The sequence below is a fragment of the Bombus pascuorum genome, chromosome 14 (genome assembly GCF_905332965.1).
Source record: "Bombus pascuorum chromosome 14, iyBomPasc1.1, whole genome shotgun sequence".
In the NCBI taxonomy this organism is placed as follows: Eukaryota; Metazoa; Arthropoda; class Insecta; order Hymenoptera; family Apidae; genus Bombus; species Bombus pascuorum.
This window is the reverse complement of record NC_083501.1, coordinates 8,187,504-8,209,116: the sequence shown is the minus strand read 5'-3', so window position 1 is coordinate 8,209,116 and position 21,613 is coordinate 8,187,504. Positions and strand designations below refer to the sequence as shown.

At 36.3% G+C, this 21,613-nt stretch overlaps 1 protein-coding gene across 11 annotated transcripts in view; it reads right to left on the bottom strand.

Annotated features, from left to right (window-relative positions):
- Positions 1-21,613, bottom strand: part of LOC132914357 (potassium/sodium hyperpolarization-activated cyclic nucleotide-gated channel 3) — a 222,451-nt gene that overhangs the window by 13,047 nt on the left and 187,791 nt on the right. For 5 of the 11 annotated variants that reach the window (XM_060973410.1, XM_060973404.1, XM_060973405.1 and 2 more), the window contains 7 exons: positions 20,620-20,694; positions 15,212-15,319; positions 3,277-3,426; positions 2,334-2,552; positions 1,674-1,820; positions 1,475-1,592; positions 588-876 (listed from right to left, as the gene is read on the bottom strand). In XM_060973410.1, coding sequence (XP_060829393.1) covers positions 588-876; positions 1,475-1,592; positions 1,674-1,820; positions 2,334-2,552; positions 3,277-3,426; positions 15,212-15,319; positions 20,620-20,694 — 1,106 coding nt within the window. The remainder of the gene's footprint in view (positions 1-587; positions 877-1,474; positions 1,593-1,673; positions 1,821-2,333; positions 2,553-3,276; positions 3,427-15,211; positions 15,320-20,619; positions 20,695-21,613) is intronic. The other 6 variants (XM_060973407.1, XM_060973412.1, XM_060973409.1 and 3 more) reach the window with 6 other exon arrangements.

The window sequence follows — 21,613 nt, the reverse complement described above, 5'->3', positions numbered from 1 at the left end:
AAATCTCAAAAAACCCTCTCGATTAATTTGGGACGAGTATCTAACGGATACTTGTCCCTGGATCGCAAGTTAGTGCGCTTTTCGTTGTAATACTTTCTCCCCAAGAAAACAAAGATTCTGCACTGTCATGTTCAATAAGAGAGATTCTTCAATCGCAAAAAAGAACATCCAGCCAAATAAGATTCTTTATCATTTTCCTTTTTGTGTGTGTAAAGTGTATGCAAAACAAGCGTATCGAGTTGAAAACCAGCACAGACAAATACGAAAGAAATTATATTAGAATAATAATAATCATAATAATAGTAATAATAATAATAATAATAATAATAATAAGAATAAAGATGTGTTGAAGAGATAAGCGAATATGAAATGTTTTTAGATAGCAATAATAATAATAATAATAATAATAATAATAATAAAAATAATAAAAAAAAATTAAAATAATAATAAAATAAAGATAATAACAATAAGAATGACTGATAGAACTCGCTTTATCGGACAGTACACAATGTTCAACAAAATCAACATGGAAGTGGGAGCGATGATTGACATCTATTAGCACACCAACTCGATAGAACAAACCTAACCAAAGCTTATACCTCTCGGCGGCAACGCTTTCCATCGTTCTGCGCATTAATGGATACTGGTCCAGCACGGCGTTGAAATGATCCACCGAGAGGCTGAAGAGATTACAGTAGGTCTCGGCACGGACCGAGGCTACCCTCCTCGCGTTCGTCAGTAGACAGATCTCGCCAAAGTACGAGCCATCTGACAGCGAAGTCGCGACCTCGCCGTTCGCCATCACGATATCGACTATGCCTTCTTGTATGAAGTACATTTTAGAGCCGATCGTACCTTCCTTGATGATGATATCACCTGCAAAATTTTGTCGCTTCGCTATTATTAAGAGATCTTCCTCAAATTTGTTGTTGCAACGTGTCTGTTGCTCGAACGTTGACTTTTGTTCGAGGGGAACGTAAGATTTTAATGTTAGGCGAGGTTTCAAGTTATACGGAGAATTGGTCGTTTTTCTTTTACTTTCGTGACTGTATGTACGTGTATATATGTGTGTGTAGTAAGAAAAATCATTTATGTTTGAACTTTTTCAGAGTTACGTTAGTCAAAAGTTTATGTAAGGAAGTCGTTTCTTGCGAGGAATAGTAGATTGAATTTTAGATTCGAAGAATTGATATTCTCATCGTTGTGTTTCTTAAGTAACGTAGTTTGACTATTGGATTGTTCGAGAAGTTAGTTTAATAATAATTTAAAAGACAAATCTGAAAATAACTTTCATAGAATATTTCTTTGGAATATTTTTATCAATCGGTATTTTACTAAATTATAAATTTTGAAATTCATTCGTTGTAACGATAATACCATTTCAAGTTCCCTTGATAATTCAACAATTTTTTCTACTTGCTAATATAAAGATTCTTTTCAATTCTAATGATTCAGTCAAGTAATTGATACTTACCCGGCTGGAAGACTTCGTATCTCAGTTTGGTAACGACATCCGAGACAAAGTTGGAATCGGCGTTGGCAAAGAATGGCACGGACGCGACTAACGATCTGCAGTTGTAGTTGATCACGTCCTGGAACGAAACGAGAACACGTTAGGATTTGTTGAAATCGGGCAATTAGTAGACCATAGTCTCTCGTTCTGGGGCTCGTACTTCTCTTAATTTCTCCGACAGCTCTCCGAGGATCAGTTCCTCGTCGAAGAATTTGCCCTGGTAGCGATGCTCGAAATATTCCGTGATCCTCTGTCTCATTTCTCGTGGTAACTTTCGATAGGCCATGTATTCCTCTACTTGTTTCACCTGGTTCGAGTACAATGGTTAATTTCTATCCTTAAACATCTTATTCTGCGCTTTGAACGTTAATTAATTTCATTTAAGAAGATTCTTAATCGAATTTGTACTAAAGAGGTAGTTTCTGTGCTCGATGGCTTTTTAGCTAATTAGAACAGGCATTGATAAAAATTATTATAAATGTCGATGTGGGTTGGTGGTTTTGAACATTCTAACATTTGAATATAACATTCCTAGAATTTTAATAGAATAGAAAAATAGAACAATAAGATAAATTCGTTTCTTCATATTATCCAGTATTCTAAGATATATTATTTTAATTCAAGTATTGTTTACGATTTCATAGTGTTGTCAGACTGAAAGTAAAATATTCTTCGTTATGAGTTACACGAAAGACACTACTGGCAATATTCCGACCATGAACTCTAGAGAATTTGACACTGACAGTAACGAGAATCAGAAGGGTGAAAGTGCAAGGATATTCTTCAATGATTCGTGGCTCGCTCGTCGAATATTAAATACCTTCTCGCGGTATTGTCTCCTGGAGGAATCGAGCGATTGAATGAGATTCGTCGCGTGTCCAAGGAAAAGTGCATAACAGGTAGCACCGCTGATCATACTGAGCATAGTGAGCCACATGTCGGTCAAGGATTGCGGTGGAAACCTTCCGTATCCTATGCAGAGCATGTGCGACATGGCTTTGAAAAGGGCCCATGAGTATTGTTCCAGCCAAAATGAGTCCTGAAAGAAGACGATAGTAAAATATTACGACAGTGACCTGTCGTAAAAGCACCAACTTTCTCTACTTGTCGTTCTGGTACAAAAAATATTATGATTAACTTTGGACGTCATATTTTTTACAACTATTAGCGATGGTATTATATGTATATATATTGTTATTATTTCCTTCTTTGAGGAAAATAGGTTAAGAGATCCTTATTTTCCTTCTTAGTTTTTAGCCAAGGCATTTTAGATTCGATAGAATAGGCCTATTATAAAAGAAAAAGCCATTAGCAGACGAAAGAATTGCAAAAGAAGGGGGTTAAGGTACGCCTCTTGTTTTTCAGAATCTTTCATTCCGCTTTGTTCTTTCAAACTTTTCAGGAAATAAGCCATTCTTGTGAAAGAAAGAAACTGCGAGGAGAAGAAGAAAAGTTTATTTTTCATTATTTCTCTTTTCCTCAGAAATTTTCTTACTAAATACTTGTTCAATCTGAATTATATTTTAAGGAAGATAATAGTGGTTCCCCAGATTTGATGTTCTTCGCAGTGTTCAACACCCAACCTCATCAAATTCGTCAGAATTTTATTTTATACTTATTACATAAAAGGAGAAAATGGGACAAGTATACATATGCCACAAGCTGGTACCATGAAATCTAATTGGAATAAAGAAGCTCGTAACTCGGTTAGATTTCAAACGAGCGAGGATTTCGAATTTTGTCAAGCTCGTCACATTACTTACTTGTAATTCATTGATGGCGACCCATGAGTTACTAGGAAACCCTTGGAGCATTGGGACCAGGAATTGTAGGCAGCCACTCCAGTGACCGATTAGGAGCATCATGCAAATCAGGTTAAAAATCCGCATGAACACCGACGCCATATTCAGGAACTGCCAACAACAACGACAAAGGTTTATTCTCGTGCCAGCTTCGGGCGCCAGGATGTTGTTCACACTTCAGTTAAAAACTTCTCTCGTTATCCAAAGCTCCGGTTGCGTAGTGTACAGCAAATAAGCGAGTGTTGCACAAGAACGCGTCAAATATTAATTCACTGAATACATTGTCAAAAAAAAACTATCATGGTCCAAATATTTATCCAAACGTCTGAGTCAAGGGCCAAGTAAACTATCTAACGTTTCGACGTTCAGAACCGAAACAGTCACCCTTTTCTTCGACATAATGCCATTATTATTAATTATTCCTTATGCAGATATGCCTGTATAGTTATCAGCCACGACATAAATCGTCGAAACTTTCTATATCTATAGAAATTTTTCAATGTTTAGTTTATCTTAATTTATAGAAATTTTTATGGATATCTCTCCCTTTAATTTATAGACATTTTATGTTTCTATGTGTAGAAAAAACGCAGCCTAAGTAATGAAGGTATTTTCGTCCTTTTTCATATTTAGGATGCCAAGGGTTTTTTAATTCGTGATTTAAGGAGTGAGATAAAATTTCGAGTCTGAACGCGAACGATTTCAGTGTTTTTCCTTTCCTAAGTAGTTTTCGTTGTTCATACTTTCGGGTTTCAATTTTCAGTTCAAAAAGCATGCTACATTAGAAAATACGCATCACGTGGCACACAAAAGAACAAGTCAATGTAACCTAAAGAACGTTTATAATAATAATTACTCTACAAATGCTCTAACAGATGAAACAAAAAGGAAAAATATATATATATATATAATGTATACAACATATGTATATATATATATGTATCAGTCATTTGCACTGTTAGGCTAAGATTCTCAGACCTGGCTTATGGGCCAGACATGTTCAGGACAAGTTCTGGCGTTCGATAATGATTTCAAATCGACGATCGATCGTGCTCGATCAACTCTGAACTGCAAACTTTTCGGCTGAACGGTGCGCCATAAGCACGATATGGGAATCCAAGTCCTCACTAAGAAAAGAAGCTGGAGACTGCGGAAACCATTCCGAAGGGAAGAGAGCTGACCCATTAAATAAAATTGCTGTATAACTTTTGTTCTTATTAAGCGATATTTTAATTTTATTAAATATTAAATAATATTTTGATATTATAAAATATATAAAGAGGAAGGAAAGCTGTCCATAATTATTGAAAGTAACATTTTTTGCTTCTAATTAATATAATTTTTGTACTTGATAATAAATACGTTTTATTACGGTATTTTATGACAAATCTGAGTTTTATATGTGGCACTTCATATATTAATATATCATATTTCCTATATATCATTTTGTAAAATTTTATCAACTATGACTTGATTGTTATATGCTTGTTCTAATTTTGGAGATAATTGAATAACGACAAATATAATGATAATTATTTATTCACTGTTATGGGAGCAGTACTACCATTTCCATGTCGCAATATTTTACCAGTATCATATAATTACTATAATTTGTCCTAATTTTGGAGTCAATTGAATTATTCAATTCATTATTTTGGCAATAGTAGTTCTATTTTCATGACCCAATATGAAATTTTAACATGAAGGCTTATTGTATATTATGGCACGTCCTTATTGTAAAGCCAATTGTACGAAATATAGTGACAAATATTTATTCATTATTATAGAAGTCACACTCTCGTTTGTCAATTTATATTACTCAATATGTTGAAATAATATCAGTATTTTTATAAAATATTACAGTATAACTCAATTTTTTTAACAAATACGAACACGCGAATAATTATGAACAGTATCAATAAAGTAAAAACATACACACGTATTTAACATGTAATTTTTTAACTGGAAGTTCCGGGGAAAAATTGGCTACGCTTTTGAAAAATCACAGTAGTAATCGAAACAAAATTCTACAGGTAGTTCTCGTCTGTAACGACACATTGTTTACCCGTGTTTAACTAAAACTATCTTTCGAATTAAAAAAAACGTTTATTCAATATCAAAAAAGCTCAGATAAACTCTGTCAATCGATTCCCAATAAATTCCGCCAATAACTTTTGTTCTTTAAACTTTAAATGGATATCGAACTGTTTCGCGATTTTCATTTACGCGTCACTGCGGATCTGTGTTTGTTATACGATCGCGAAATCAATTGGTCGAACGGTTGATGGAATGTTTCAATAAAAAATTTACCGATACACCGGTTAACGAGCTGATCAAAGATTCATTAGCGGTGAAGAAAACGGAATAAATCACGTTGAATTATTGTGGGGAGAGTCCGTTTTTTCCTTTAGGAACACGTGCCACGTCGAAATTTCGACGCGAGTGTAACGTTTATCGAATTATTCATGCAATTCGACCGCTCTGAATCTTCGATGGGTGCGATTTGAATTTCAAAAACACGAACGAAGTCACGCCCAACGCGTTTTTACTTCCGCGCGGAATGCGTCGAGAATTATTTACGACTACACGATTGGCATTATTAAAGAATCGACACGTATTTCGCCCTATTTACGAGCGGTTTGCGACAAACAAGCAAACCGTCGTCTATTTTCGCTCGTGAAACGAGGTCTCGCGAAGTGGAAATGCCACCATGAATCTGAAATTTTTTTTAGAAATCACGATAAACCTTCGTTTTTATGCAGACACGTATAAACAAATAAATTTGTGTTCATTTTTTCGAAACGCGATTTTGTAAAGAGCAAATGTACTCTGCAAATCTGAAATTTTCGAGAAATACCATAAAGCTTCGTTTTTACGAAGCCGTGAGTAAGCAAACTGCAGTCGATTTTTTACGCGAAGCTTAGTTTTTGTAAAATACCATTGTAAATCCAGAATGTTTTGAAAAATACGATAAAAAAACATCGTTTTTATGTTGAAATAAATAAGCAAATTGTTGTCTACTGTTTGTAAAACACGATTTTTCAAAAAGTAAATACCATTGCAAATCCGATAAATCTTCGTTTGTATGAGAAAATTTTGTGTTCAAAACTATATAAAAATATTTCATCGCCACGTTTGATAAACTTCCTGAAATTGTTGTTCGTAGAACGTAATCCTTAGCATACAAAGGCATGGACTTACTTACGGACTTCAATAAATATTTTCTTAATTTTTACTTGTTAATAACTTACTTTCGGCACATATATTGTACATGATTTTTCTATACTTATGTTTCATTCACAAATAGTAGTAAGTAAGCATAGACAAAATAACACCTAAAATGACGTTTGCATAAATGTTAAAAAACTCCCAGAGAAATGCTGTCGTTTGTTAGTTTTCTTCTTTTTGTTTTGTTTAGTAACTAACAGTAAAACGATTGCGTATTTGCGTCAGAATAAATAAGAGCGAGTGAGTTATTAAATATTTCTTAGAAACTATGTACGTCTTTACGTCATTGAACACCGTTATTCTATATTGGCTGGCGAATAAAACGATAACCGTGATAATGGAACTTGCATTATCGCTCGAAAGTATCTAAAAACTTACATATCTTTAACTATAGCTATAAAATTTAATTTAATTTAAAATCAGAAATAAACGAAGTTACGATAACAGAATTTACGTGTGATGCTACTCAATTAATTTTTAAAAGTTAATGTGCAAGAAAATTCTCATTTGTAATTGTTAAATCTTTTTTCGTTAAAGCTGTCTTTCAAATTTTTTCATTTTTATATTATACGACATATAAAGAATGTTTTTGTAAACACAGACAGAAAGACTTTCAAATTTAAATGAAGCTATGATATTTAAAATTGTAAATTTATTTATAACGTTATTATTTATCACACACTGAGTATGTAAACGTCAAAATAAACATTTCTATTTAATACAATTCACAAGTTCTACTAATATTTTGATCAATTTCAATGCGGCTATATTTATGACGAAGCTTCGATAATACGAATTAGCATAACGATAAAAGAAAGCATAAAATCATTGCATCTCTTTTGGCATAGAACTTCGATAATACCACTTTAATATGCTAAGGATTAAAAAACCTTGATTTATATTACAATGTCACAATGAAATTTCTCTAACAATTAACCTATTGCTACTGCAAATTCAATTTTCTATTTAAATATTTAATCGCCAGAGTATTTAACAACCGATTATCGATCAGTCTAACAAGCTCTTAAAAATTTCATCGAATCATCAACAAAGCTTAAAAAAGTGTACTCATGGAGTTACATAGAAAAAGTTAAACCAATTAACCCGGACGAGTACTAGTGCACTGTCAAGATTTTTACGAAGTGGCACAAATATCATCAGTAAACAGATAAACCAAGTTCTGCTGTACAAACGAGCACTTATCGTTCTTCAAAAAATTCGTTTGATCTTTCCCCGCAATCCAGTGACCTGGAATCGAACTAAAAAAAGGAGAAACAAGGAAAAAACTAGCAATAGAAAAAAAAGAGTAAAAAAAGAGCATTTTTAGAAATCTAGTTGGCAATTAATTTGGCTCTCTAAAATCCCATCGAGAGTGCTCTCCGCGGCCTCCAAATCGATCCAGGGTCTAAAGTCTAAGGATCGGTTTCAGGAGTTCGATGATGTGCGTATCGTGTGTATGTACAGCACACGTAACGCGCACGCTCGCGTGTTTCCGTTTCTCCTTGTGGCGGAAGCGCGCGCGTGCGCGCGTGCCAAAGGAAGCCCGATCGCGGGGAGAATGATCATCTCTGACCCCATAATCCACGACCAATCTCGACACAACTTTTCCAATTTAGAGGCCAGCAACGGCCCGATATTCAGCCAAGAACCTTCGACGTTATCGTCCTCTTATTGTTGCTCTAATTCCGGGCTCCTTTCCGAAACTTGCGGCGATCTTCGCCTGGTAACAGTGGAGATCGCATCGAAACACACTATCTGTGGTAATCGAGAATACCGCAATAGGGAGAATTAAGCGAGAAACTCGAGATACAGGAAGTTAAACGGTAGAGGGACTTGGCAGTAAGCTTCGCACTTCCTTCGTAGAAGATGGCGACACTGATTATTTTTGGTATTTTGGTTTCGTCTGATAAGAAAAGATGTAGATAGCGTTATTGTGCTCTTTGTCTCATTGTTGGGTAATGGTTAAATGTCATTACTCGCAATTGTGTAGAGATTTTATTGTAGTGTAAATGTATGTTATTTTACTGTAGTATCGCGTGGTTTTGTGATTGATTTCTTTGTTTCATAGCCAATTAACACGTTCGGTAGTGTTACATTTGTATCGTATATGATCGTTTATGAAAATTATTGTTACTATTATTAAAACAAGTTATGTTCTTATATGTAGTGATACATCGAGCAACAATAATTTTCTTATGATAAAACGTATTAATTTCCAGAAATACTTGAATAAATACGAAGGAAACAAGTTATACTATCTTATCTTTTCACTTTGTAGGTTATGTATAAAGTTACAATGTAGTGACTACAGAGTCGTATGATTTCTGATTAGTGTTTGATAATAACATAGAACGCTGCAATTAAAATTGCGAAACAACGCGATACAATGTGATTTAACAATTTAAAGTATTTTATTAGGCATTAACGAACAATTACGTGTTTGGTTGTTCGCAGTTGGTTTGACATGATTGGATAACGTAGTGTTATGGTGGGGTTACAAAAAGCTCACGTATTACGTGACTGATAAATTATTCCTTGTCGAGAAATTTCTGATTTATTTATGGTTCATTATCAATTTATGATTGTCCGATTAATAATTACGTTTCTTAGATACATAGCCATGTACGATATTGCGTAGACAATGATTCACCTCGTGTTATTCAAGACTATAGTACTACACGATCAATGTCAATTTACAAGGAATGTTGAATTACGTAACAGATTCTGCTATGCAAGAAACGTAGTACTACGTGATCGATTGAGTTCCGTTGGAAGTGTTATGTATTCGACTTGATCAATATTGTTGGGAGAAGATGTAATACTACGTAATCAATCTCTTTTTGCAAATGATATTACACCACTTGGAAAACAAGTGGTCAAGTGCATAAGCATCGTGCTTCGACAAATGTATAATTCATAGTACCATAAATTTTTCTTTTAAGAAAATAGTATCCATACCATTGTCAGCATCATTACTGTTTATCACTGTAAAGCATTAATTCGTAACGAAAACTTTATACTTATCATTATTATAGTGAATTTACAATGAAAAAGAATGTGTCCTACCGTAACAATTAATGTACCACATTGTAACCTTTCTCATTTAGAAAATGGTATCATTTACTTACATTTACATTTACTACATTAGATTAATTTGCAGCGTTAAAATTGTTCTTCTTTTCGAGATAATACAATTTATATCTTTCAATTGAAATCATTCACGATATTACATAAAAAAGATAATATGGTATTTCACTAATTTAATACCTATATACTAAAAATACTTATTTTTCTGATCAAAATACTTGTAATGTCACGTGAAAGAAGCAGTGCTACATTTTAATATGTAACCTTTTTAATAGGATCTACGCTTTTATAATCGATAGAAATGAATATTTCTTTCTACAAACCATAATACATATTGTAGTAATGTACGTAACAAAACTTTTTTATAATAAACAAACAGAACTGACCAATTCAAAATCTTTTATCAATGCCAAACCATTAAAACACTGTAATACAATTTAATACAGAAACCATGAAACTACGTTTTCCTTGGGATGGTCATAGAATAATTTCGTTGCGAGACAACCGTTGATTTCACAGATAGCGTGTGTCAATGCATACATACGTCTCAATAACGAGAGGACAGAACAGCAACGAATACCTCCATTAAGTCAAAACCGCGGTTGTCTGAATATCGGGCAATCACGGTGCGTGTATCATCGAACACGAAATCGAATGGCGATGGGAATCGTGTCCGGCAACGTTTGGTTGATCAAAGGAATGCCGAAACTTCGGTTTCGCTTGTCGTCCGTCCGACTGTTCGATACGGCAAGAAGCAACGGTACAACGCGTGTATACCATCATGATGTGCGTAATGTTCCGTAATGCTTCGTTGTAATCCCCGAACTCCGAAGGAATTCAGAAATCGTCATTCGATCTCGACATAGAAGCGTACAGAATCCGGCTAACTAACGGCTGATAGAATGGAAACGGCGCGTGTCGTTATCATTATCGTGATATGTTATACATGATGGCTGTGATAAGTCACAGTGTATTGTTCTCTGCGCCTACTGGACAAAGTACGGGTAAAAAAAACAGGGCGATGAAAAAACTTACTGCTAGACCACAACTAGTTTCAATACATTACCTGGCATTAAAACAAACGAAACAAAGGAACAAACTAACAAACATCATATATAGTTCATGCGGTACACATACGCGCACACGCGCGCGCGCGCGCTACACGACATAGAGACACGTGGACTTGGACACGTGGACACACAACGGCACACGACCAGAGAATATTGCGATTTGCCGTTTTTTTTCTTCTTTTTCTTTTTTATTTTTCTTTAGTTTATTCGCTGCATTTTGTTGCATTACACAACGTGGGGTATACACACGTGTGTATAATAATGCGCGTGTAATTACATACACGTATATACTATTCACGCATGGGAGCGCGCGCATAGTGGATATGCATACGCATGGTTTGAATCATTCAGAAAACAAAAGAAAAAAAGGAAAAAGATAACGAGACACAAACGAACAAAGGAACCATATACATATACATATACATTGAATTAAAACTGAACATCCAACCTTCTGTTCTACAAGAGACAGTCACAAGTCCATTTAAAAAAGACGAAAGCGTTTGTTGTAACACAACTCTTCACGGTAATAAATGAACAGCTAAATGGTCATCAATGGTCAAAAGTACAAGTAACGATATGGCGGTTATTGTATATTGTACAAGTACGCGACGCGTGCGCGTGCTTGACACAGGGCGCGCCTCGATCACGTCGAAAGTGGCGTGCTCGTGAACGCGCGCGCGCCGCGTACAGGTGTGGCAACAGCGTTACTAATCAACAAAATTTAAAGTACACAGAAACCAAGTAATAACACAAAAAAGAAACAACGCAACGACAACATAACAAACCGAAAGAAAGAACTAGGAGAAAGAAAAAAATGGAAAAAGAATCGAGGGACAAGGGTCGAACAAACGAACGAGGGAACAAAAATAAAATTGAGGCACTGAGACGATGGGGTCATCGAGGAGGACGACCGATCATCAATCGGGGCTGAACGTTCTCCAGGACGTTCAGACGGCTAAATCGCGATGGACACACCGGTAAGAACGAAAGAACGAAACCAAAAATTCGAGGGAGATAAAATGACAAAAGCAGAACCGATTAAAACAAAAAGCCAAAAAGAAGAAAAAGGGGAAAGAATAAAGGGACGTGATAAACTGACGGACCAAAAAAAAAAAAAAAGAGAAAGAAAGAAAAAAGATGCGCGAAACGGAAAAGCAAGAAGGAAGAAATGAAACAAAACGGAAAAATTGATAGACAGAAGGGGATAGACAGGAACAGAGCGAGAGACAGAGAACGTAAAAGAAACGCCAGCTGCCAAGTCAAATAATCATGAAGCGGCAAAGAAGCCAGGCTCTAAGCAACGAGAAGCAAGCCACCTCTTCCTCTCGCTACCGTTTCTTTTTTCTGCATTTTTTTCTATATTGTTTTTTTAATTTTTTCTATATGTTCTTTTCACTATGATCTTTTCTATTTCTTTGCGCCTGCTTGCAGCCACAAAACAGATAGCCAGCCAGTATCACAAAGGGGTGCACATATATTCTTTTTTCTTGGCTGAGAAGCAACAGAGGCTGAAGGGGCTGTGGAAAACAGAGAGAGGAGGCGAAAAATGGTGAAGGTCGGTTCGCAGAGCAGCGGCAGGGGTAGCGAGCTCTCTACTCTTATACAATGCGCCCTAATTGTTATCCCCTTTCCTTTTTCTGGTTCGTTTCATTTCCGTTTTCGTTAGTCATCTATAAAAAAAGAGCAGCGATGCGCCTCGTATAAATGCTGGGAGGCGGGGGACACCGGGGGTGGGTGGTTCTCTCCGGGGGTAGATTCTCAAGTCGATTAGCTGTGACGATCGGCTTGACACGTTCTCGAATCGCTATTGAACGCGTAATTGCGAGTGTCGAATCGCTTCGAACGCTTCTAGTCTATGAAAAGTCTAGACAAGAGCCTTCAAAGACGTTAGCCGTGTTCTTAGAATAGCTTTTAATTTCAAATTACAAATTAAACACCGTTTAATATGGTTTGTCTTACGAAGAGATACTTATAGATACGAAAGAGATAATTTCTGATTTTTCTAGTTTTCATTTGTGAGATACTTAAGTTAGAATAGAAAGATACTTACAGAAAGTACAAAACTGATTAGTTCACAGTACAACGTGATTTACTGAAAGAATTCTTAATTAGTTCTCCGTCTGCGTATTGTTTGGATTCATTAAGACAAATATCAAGTTTCTTAGTTGATTATTATAAAGTTGCAAAGAATATTTCTCTTAACGGTATCTAGTTGTTGATCATTAGGATAAAATGTGATTTACTGAAAGAATTTTTAATTAGATCTCAGTTTGAACGTTATTTATATTCATTAAGACAAATATCAATTTTCTAATTGTAATACAGTTGCAAAGAATATTTGTTCCAATGTTATTTATTTATTAATCACTATGGCAGAACGTGATTTGCTGAAACAATTTTTAATTAATTCTCAGTTCGAGTACTATTTACATTTACAAAGAGAAATATCGATTTTTTAATTTTTCTTTGAATATTTATATTTGAATATTTGTGTTAATGTTACCTACTTATTAACCACACGTTTCAATACATCTGAAAAGAAAGTGCTAATTACATGGTGAAGATACAACAACATGAATTCGGTACACTTAAATACAACGTTAGTTTACTCCAAGCAAAAGATGACGATCTTTCCTTCTACCTTCTACTGCTACTACTACTTTCTTTATCATCTACGTTTTCTCCAAATTCATCGAACTCCGTAACTATAATCAGTTACCACAGTTACGTTTTTGCTAATTTTGCAGAATTTTTGAAGAGATATCGTTAATGAATATTTCGATCAGTTTTAAACCTAACATTAAAGGAGTGAATATTCCATAATAAACGAAAGTCTTACGGTTCTTTAAAACTCTTCGGAATTTTTCGTGACCCCGTTTAGAGACTTTCACCGTATCCCCCGGATCCCCAACGTCCCCGAAAACATAGAAAGCAATTCGAGCAAGGGAGAGTCTCGCGAAAACCCGGGGCAGAGAGTCGACCGCCCATCGCTAACAGCGGACAACAGTGTGCGATTTGCAACAAAGCGACAGAGAAGGGACGCCCAATCAACGTGCGCTCGTTTCCAAAGGTTCGTGCACACCGTCTAGCGATAAAAAAAGCGTTTCAAGAGACAGTGCGTGGACAGTGGCTTTTAGTATGATAGCAAAGAGTGCGGCCATCTGTTCTTCCGGCTCGTCGGATCAATCGTTCCATGGAACTAGAGGGTCGTCTGGGAAGCGTTGAGAAAGTCCTAATGGAACACACATGCCGTGTGACGATTGGGTAGCTTGCTGGATAGGGAGGACATCGCGAGAGCAGAGAGAAATATAGACAGATAAATTATTTCTATCCAGGCGGAAAGAAATAAGACAAATACTTTCGGTTTCTTTTTTCTCTGTAAAAAATCGCGAAGGATGGAAAAGCGGATAAGTAGAAGGAAATATATATATTAAAACACGACAAAAATCAAGCGGATGAGACAAAGAGATGCTTGAGAGAAAGAGAGAGGAAGGATCCACGAGTAGACGATTGCATCTAGACGTGGAGACGTCTGCTTCTTCATGATAGTCGAGTATTTTATTTACGATTCCTATTTCATTTTTTTTTCTTCTATTGTTTCTCTTTTCGTTGATTTCGCGCATGGAAACGAATAGCTCGTCACCTTTGACAACGAGATAACAGATCGTCTCGAAAACGAGTCAGAGAGAAAATCAGCTCTGACTGCCTCGAGAATAGGGCGTTTTTTTGTTACATATTTTTCTCGTTTTATATATATATATATTTCTTCTATACCATTTTTTTGTTTTTCACAACTTGGGTTTGGTCGGTGAAATTTCTTTAAAGTAATATATACATATATAGTAACGTCACACACAATATATTGTATGTATGTATAAATGTATATATATATATTTGTAGAAATAAAAATACACTTTGGTACTTTCTCATCGCTAGGCGGGTGCCGATGGTGAATGTATAAGAAGCATAGGCTATTGCTGCGGGTAATATGTAATGTATAATGCGGCGGATAGTAGAAGCGAATGTTTGTAATAAACCAACGAGCCAATCAGCGTACAGCTCCTGCGTCCAGCCTCCTCGTGATCGCTCTTCCTGTTCTTCGCGAGACATCGATCGAACGACACACTGCTGACTCTCCTTTTTCTCCTCTGTTCATGCTCTCTTATTCCGTTTACTTATTCGTCTGACAAATCAACCGTGAATTATCCAGTTCGTTTTCATGGGAACTGGCTATATGTACTTTTTGTGAACTCATCCGATTCCCTGTTTCATCAAATATTTACGAAACGAGATATTTATCGCAATATATTTATTTAAGGATGTTCTTCGCCAGAAATTCCCTTATTTCTTGGCGTTTTGGTTTTGCGAGAAGAACACAGGGCGGACAGAGTCGGCGTGGTTCGCTCGAGTCTCGTGAAAACGGGACCCAAGGTGGTCTCGAGGCGGGTTCGACGAACACGATCGCGAACCTCGAGCGGACGCGAGCTCGCGCATTCGTTAGGGCGGGTTACCTTAAAAATAAGGTCGCTTTTGCTGAAACCGGACTTCTTTTTACTCATATTGTCAGAACTTAGGCGCCCCCTCCGCTCAGTGCGTTTTTTTTGTAGGTTCTGCAATATCTAGAAACAAAAGAAAGCGGGACATAGCAAGACGTATAGTAAGAAAAGGGCCAGGTTATCAAGAAGATTCGTAATAAAGAGGTAGAGAAAGACAGAAAATATAGAAATAGACAAGATAGTGAGGGGAAAAAGAGAAAAAGAGAGGGAACAGAAAATAGAAGGAGTAAGATCGGTTTAGGTATTCGAGTTCCTTGTTCTTTCTTCTTTCTTTCTTTCCGTTTCTTTTCTTTCTTTCTTTCTTTCCTTTCCTTTCTTTTACTTTTCCTTCTTTTCTTCTTGCCTTTCTATTTTTCCTTTGCACACTGTCGGTTTCGTTCGTTTCGTTCTTTCTTTTTATTCTCTCGTCGAGCAAAACGTATTCCGTGAAAGAAACGCTTTCTGTCGAGAAAAGGAGGAAGGTGGAAGACACAAGTAGAACGACGCTGTTCCTAAAAAATGTAACATCGAGATCCACTCGTCATTCGCTTGTTTCAATTTGATTCGTGCGTATCTATGCACTTGTCAGCATAGATCGTGATCGATACACCGATCCACGAGAACAACGCGCTATCTTTCATTTTCTCCAAGTTCATTCATAGCAGGATTACGCTTAATCGTGTAAACTTAAGTATATCAACGACAGGTTTTCTCATTGTTAGTTGGTCATTCGTTGCGTGTACAAATCATCGTCGAAAAGTATTCGTGTCCATTCGTGAATAAATGAATCGATCGATCGATCGAGGGGTGAATATGTTTCCGATCGTCCATCCTCTTCTCGAACGCTGGTTCGTGTAGTTAAGTAGACGTACGATATCGTCGATTAGAAAAGGGAAAGAAGATAAATAAAAAATCGTGTTGTAGTTAAAACATGGGTGTTTCGTGTTCATTCGTTCGTTCGTTCGTTTATATGTGTTCTTTTCTTATACACTGTATTTTTTCTTCCCATTTTTTGTTTCTTGTGATCGGTGGTATCATATCAAACTTGGAGTGCAAGACGCGATGATGGATTGGCGCAGAAGTGTGGATCAAAATTACGACGTGGAGAACAAATGATGCACAGATTGACCGTAAACAGCACATAATAATAGTAATTAATAATAATGGAAATAATAATAATAAGAATGGTAATAATAAGAATAGGAATAAATATATAATAATTAATAAGAAGAGAGAGTTAATGAGTTCGTGAGTTAAAGAGAAGTAAGAATCAAGAAGCCATTCGTTAATATCAAAGCTTTCGTTGCAGCAGTCGCGCCAAGCGTGAAGCCGCAGTTTCTTGTCAAAGCTCGTAATAAAAGGCTCGAGAGATCGATTGTTATTTCTTTTATTACTTCTTTTGCCTTCGTTTAGCAGGTTAGTAGCAACGTTGTATAAAATTGGAGAGTTACTTCAATCAGTGAGGAGCTCTCGTGACGAAGCGAGGAAATCTGACGATTTTCGGTTTTTCTTTCTTCGATGGCATTATCGATCGTAGATTTTTTTCATCGATAAAGTTCAAAGACGTTTCGACATAAGGCAATATGTTTGCTGAATTTTGCTTGAGAAAATAAAAAAGTGTACGAATATTGGTATCTCTTGTTAAAAGGAGCGAAAGGATCAAGTAAAAGGTAGAAGGACAATAAGATTATCGCAATAATTGAAAGGTATCGAACAGAATTGGTTGACATCTGTTCAAATTTTTTATTAGCACAAATTTCTGGATTTTTCTATTACTCGATCCATAAAATAATTCGGTCGGATCCCGCGTCTCATTACCAGACATTTGTGCATAATAAACGAAAATTAGTTACCAGCGTATAAATTAAGAAATATCGTTTCACAACCAGTTAGACTTTGTACAGATGTATTTCCTTGTACATACAGTTCAGAACTTTCTTTGTGCCTCCATTTGTATTACCAAAGTGACTGTTGATGATATTCCACGAGTAATAATATGACAAACGAAAAACATCGAGCGATCTGGGCGCAGAAGGAAGGCGTAGAAAATAATAGCAATAAAATAGAACCATCACAGAATACGATTAAATGAAAGAAACACAGGAACAAAGAACGATATCGATCGAATGATTTATTAGAGTCCGATGAGATCTGTTCTCGTTTCTTCGCCCCTATTAACCGCAGCGGCTGAGCGAACCGATTAAAACCCTCGTTCGAAAGGGTGCAGAAAATTATAGAAACAACGGTCATCGTGTTTCTCTGTCTGGTTGTGTCTCGACGGAATGGAAATCAACGAACGAAAACAGACTTGCGCGAATCTCTCGCAATTTATCACTCCTTCGCGACAGCTATGATTAATCGTTCTCTAAGATCCAATTTCGATCAGGATTTTCGAGTAGCTGGAAAACCGGCGTACCACGTTGCTGGTCATCACTTGGAAATTGAATTTAAACTGATACTAACGTGTGGTCGTCGAAAAATTTGGATGTAAATCAAGATTTCTTCGAATTTGAATTTACTTAACACAGGAAATTATTTAAATATCCTTGAATAATAAATTAAAACATATTCTCAAATATCTTTTAAAGTAAAATTTTCCGTTTGCTTATAAATGCGAATAGATGTCTCCTCGTATCCTTCTGTGGATTTATGAGATTCGAGTCTTCAGTGCTGAAAACGAGACTCTTCAAGATTGCTTCTTCTGGTTCTTTTTTGCGATGACGAGGTCGACGATACGCGCAACAAAAGACGAGAATCGGTGCTATTCTATCGCGTTCGGTTGAACAACGAACGATCTCTGTCATCTACTTACTGCATTCTCACGAAACAGGCAGAACTTCGTAAAACAACGGGAGGAGCAACCATGGAAATAAAGAACAAACGAACGATACATCGATAAATACACTTTGCCAAGCGAGAAAAATAACAGATAGGTCGGGACAACTGTTTCGAGTATCGGGGTGCAACTGTTCGTTCAAATATACAGACTACAGCCGAGGAAATCGATCGTCGAGTACACCCGCATGCTGCTTCTTCGTCCAGACTAAAAGAAGTATGATATAACGACCGAAGTAAAATTTCTACTAATCTATGATGGAAACATTGATTCATCGACGCGTCTGTCTATCGTTGCCTTTTCCTACTTGAACAGGCGGAGACAACAGCGAACAAAAATGCCAATGAAACTGAAACAACGCGATAAGGGAGACGAAAGTGGACGACGAAGGAATCAAGGAGAACAAAATACGTTTAGAAACGTCTAAACTCTGAAAAAATCAGGCATTTAAACGACATAGAACAGCAAGCAAAACGCAAATGTGGGAACGAGACGCAACTGGATCAGAGAAAAATTCGTCTCCGTACCAAATGGGGTAGATCGAGTGGTTCTTGGGATGACATAGGGATGATATATAGGGATAAATGGAAGAATAAAACGTAGGAGCACACTGAACACGGGCACATCGCCAAAAAAATGTCGGGCAAATAGGGTTAATATACACCTAACACTCACAGGCAGACCTACGGTCAATCCAACCAACTTTCTCGTCTGTAGAGCAGCCATGTGGATAGCGTGTCGTGTCGAATACCTCAGACAGTATTTCCCTATTATCCTGAGTCTTTTGTTCGGGGATGGATCGAAATTTTTCTCTTTTCTTTTCTTTTCTTTTCATTCCATCGTCCTTTCTTTTTTCTTTTTACTTAGCTTTTCATACGAAAGTCGTTCGTAATCGAAGAAAAAAATTTTCGTTTTTTTAAAGTCGAAGAGAATTCTTGGTTCTTAATTATCATCGTGTCTACTGCGTGTTTGGTTCAGCTATCACCATCGTTAGCTTCATGATACATCACGAAATAGAAACAATTACATGCATACTCTCGTTTTCTGATTCACTTTCTCTCCATATGGAGAACTCGTTCTCCATATGAAACAAACATTAACGACTATCGATCCACATGGTCGATATATACGCGCACCTCGTTACATATTCACTTCAGTTTGAAAAGTTATGCAATTGGAACACAGAGACACGATGACGATCCAAAATGAAGAACCAATATCATCGAGATCGTATCGAGAAACATTGAAATTGCTTGTTGAGATGCCCAGTATTCGACACGACTCAGTGACTATATATTAAAAACGAAACGCACGTTAGTACCTAACGGTTGAAGGGATTTTTCCAACAAAATTCGGCAGAAAAAAATATACATGACAACATGTCATACCAAATCGTTCCTAAGAACTTTCACAAGGATTGAGCTAGTCAGTGTAACATGGATACTTCGTGTCTGGATTCGTGTTCGTTGTTTTCAAAATTTAATTCGACTGTCAATTTGGGATTCTATATGATCCATGTGACACTTAGTATTGTCGGGACTACGGGATTATGTGCTAGCCGGATCAAGAGCTTGTTTCACGAAAATTGAAACGGGAATAGAGGCTTCTTCAATGTCTAAGGCTGATATCTCTGACTCGGAGATTCTCTCAAGTTCGCCTCTCGACGCTTTCTACCACGTTTTCGAACGATCCACAGAACGAGACACTTCGCTCTCGACGGTTTAATTAAATTCGTATGTACTATGAAACATCGGGCGCATGTCAAGTAATCTGTCACGATGCAAGACACAGACACAGAAACGAACAGAACGAAATTTCTCTATCCTCTATAATATTTCATTCGTCATCTCACACCTCTATGTCATCGTGCAACAACATCGATCTCTAAGAAACGAAACTAAAAAAACGAGGAAACAAACCAAGAAACGAAATATACATGTACTAGATAAATGAAAAAGAAAACAGAAATTAAAGAATAAAAATAAATAAGAAATCGATCACGATACAGCCACGCTGCGTAAGAAAGCTCTTGATCGGCTTCGCTTTCTTTTAGAAAATCGGGATCTAAAATTCTGTATCTATATATATATGCTTGTGTATAACTCTGTATATGTATGTACGTATGTATCATTAAGGCGTGGTGTATGGTGTATCAAAACAGTATCCTTCGATACTGAGACTGAACAGAACAAATGAAAAAAGAAAAAAAAAATAAAAATAAAAAATGAAGATCACACGGCAAGACTATGCACGTTCTCTCTATGATAATATATAGGAAACTTCCAAACCAAACGACAACGAATAATCAATCAATCGTAAAAAAACGGCCATAATAAACATCGTAACGATAATCAGTAACCGTAACAAAAATTTACTATATATATATGTATATATATAAGTAGATAATATTAGTAATGATCTAACGTATATATATAGATGTATATAAGTATTTATATTTATACGTAGAAACATTAAGTTTTAAGTTAACGAACGCTTGAATCAAGAAAGGGCATTTGGCCTTGGTTTCGGGGTTACTAGGCAGGCACACCTTGCTGGTTCGGTCTGGTTGGGGCGGTGTCGCCCGACGCTCGTAGTGCCTCTCCGGCTGTTGATAAAGGGGGATCTGCAAACCCATTCGGAAACGTGTTCTCGCAATACGCCTACTACTTGGATTTTTTAAATATTTTTTTAGTAGTTTTTCTTTTTTTTTTTTTTGAAGTGTTGTTCTGCGTGTCTTGGATGTGTTAGGAAGAGTTCGCGAGGTCCCTCGCTATACAGAGATTATTTTTGGTTTCTTTCGTTGGTTTTCGTGTGTATAGTTCGTAGATTTTTCACGATAGTGATGGTCCAGTCTGGAATTGGTCCCGGCACTTTCAAGACTAGACTGTATCGAAAATTAGAAAAATTATCCAAGACCAATTGTACTATAAAGGATAAATTGCCTTTAATTATACTCTTTCTGTTTCATTTTTTGTTTCTTGTTTCATTTATCTAACGCTTGCTTCAAGAACGCGGAAGGTAAATTTATAGGTTTCTTCTGACAAAAATGTATCAGATAGTAGCTAATTATAAGTTTGAGGTTGTAAAAGAGAAGATTACTTCTTATATCACTCATTGGAATATAGAAGACTATATGGTTTTTGGCTTTTTAAACATGAAATAATTGATTGCTTGTTTCATAAATGATGGTAGTTTATTTGATAATTAATTAATTATAACTGCAGAGTTCTAGGGATTATAATAATAATATAAAATCTGTAATATTTGGCTCGTTCTAGTAGTCTAGTCTCGTATTAGTCCCGAGATACTCAAGACTGGCACTAACTGATTGTGTGATGATACAGTCAGTAATAAAATAAGTATAATCAAATACTGTAGACTACGGAATAACAGAGTTTATGGTCCAGTTAGATAATCCTCGTTGATTTTTGTTCATGGTATTAATAAACAAAATATTGTTACGATTTGAACTGATAGCCCAGATCCGAAGAAATTCTAAAATGTTCAATATTTGGTTTACAATTTGTAATCGGTTGACAATA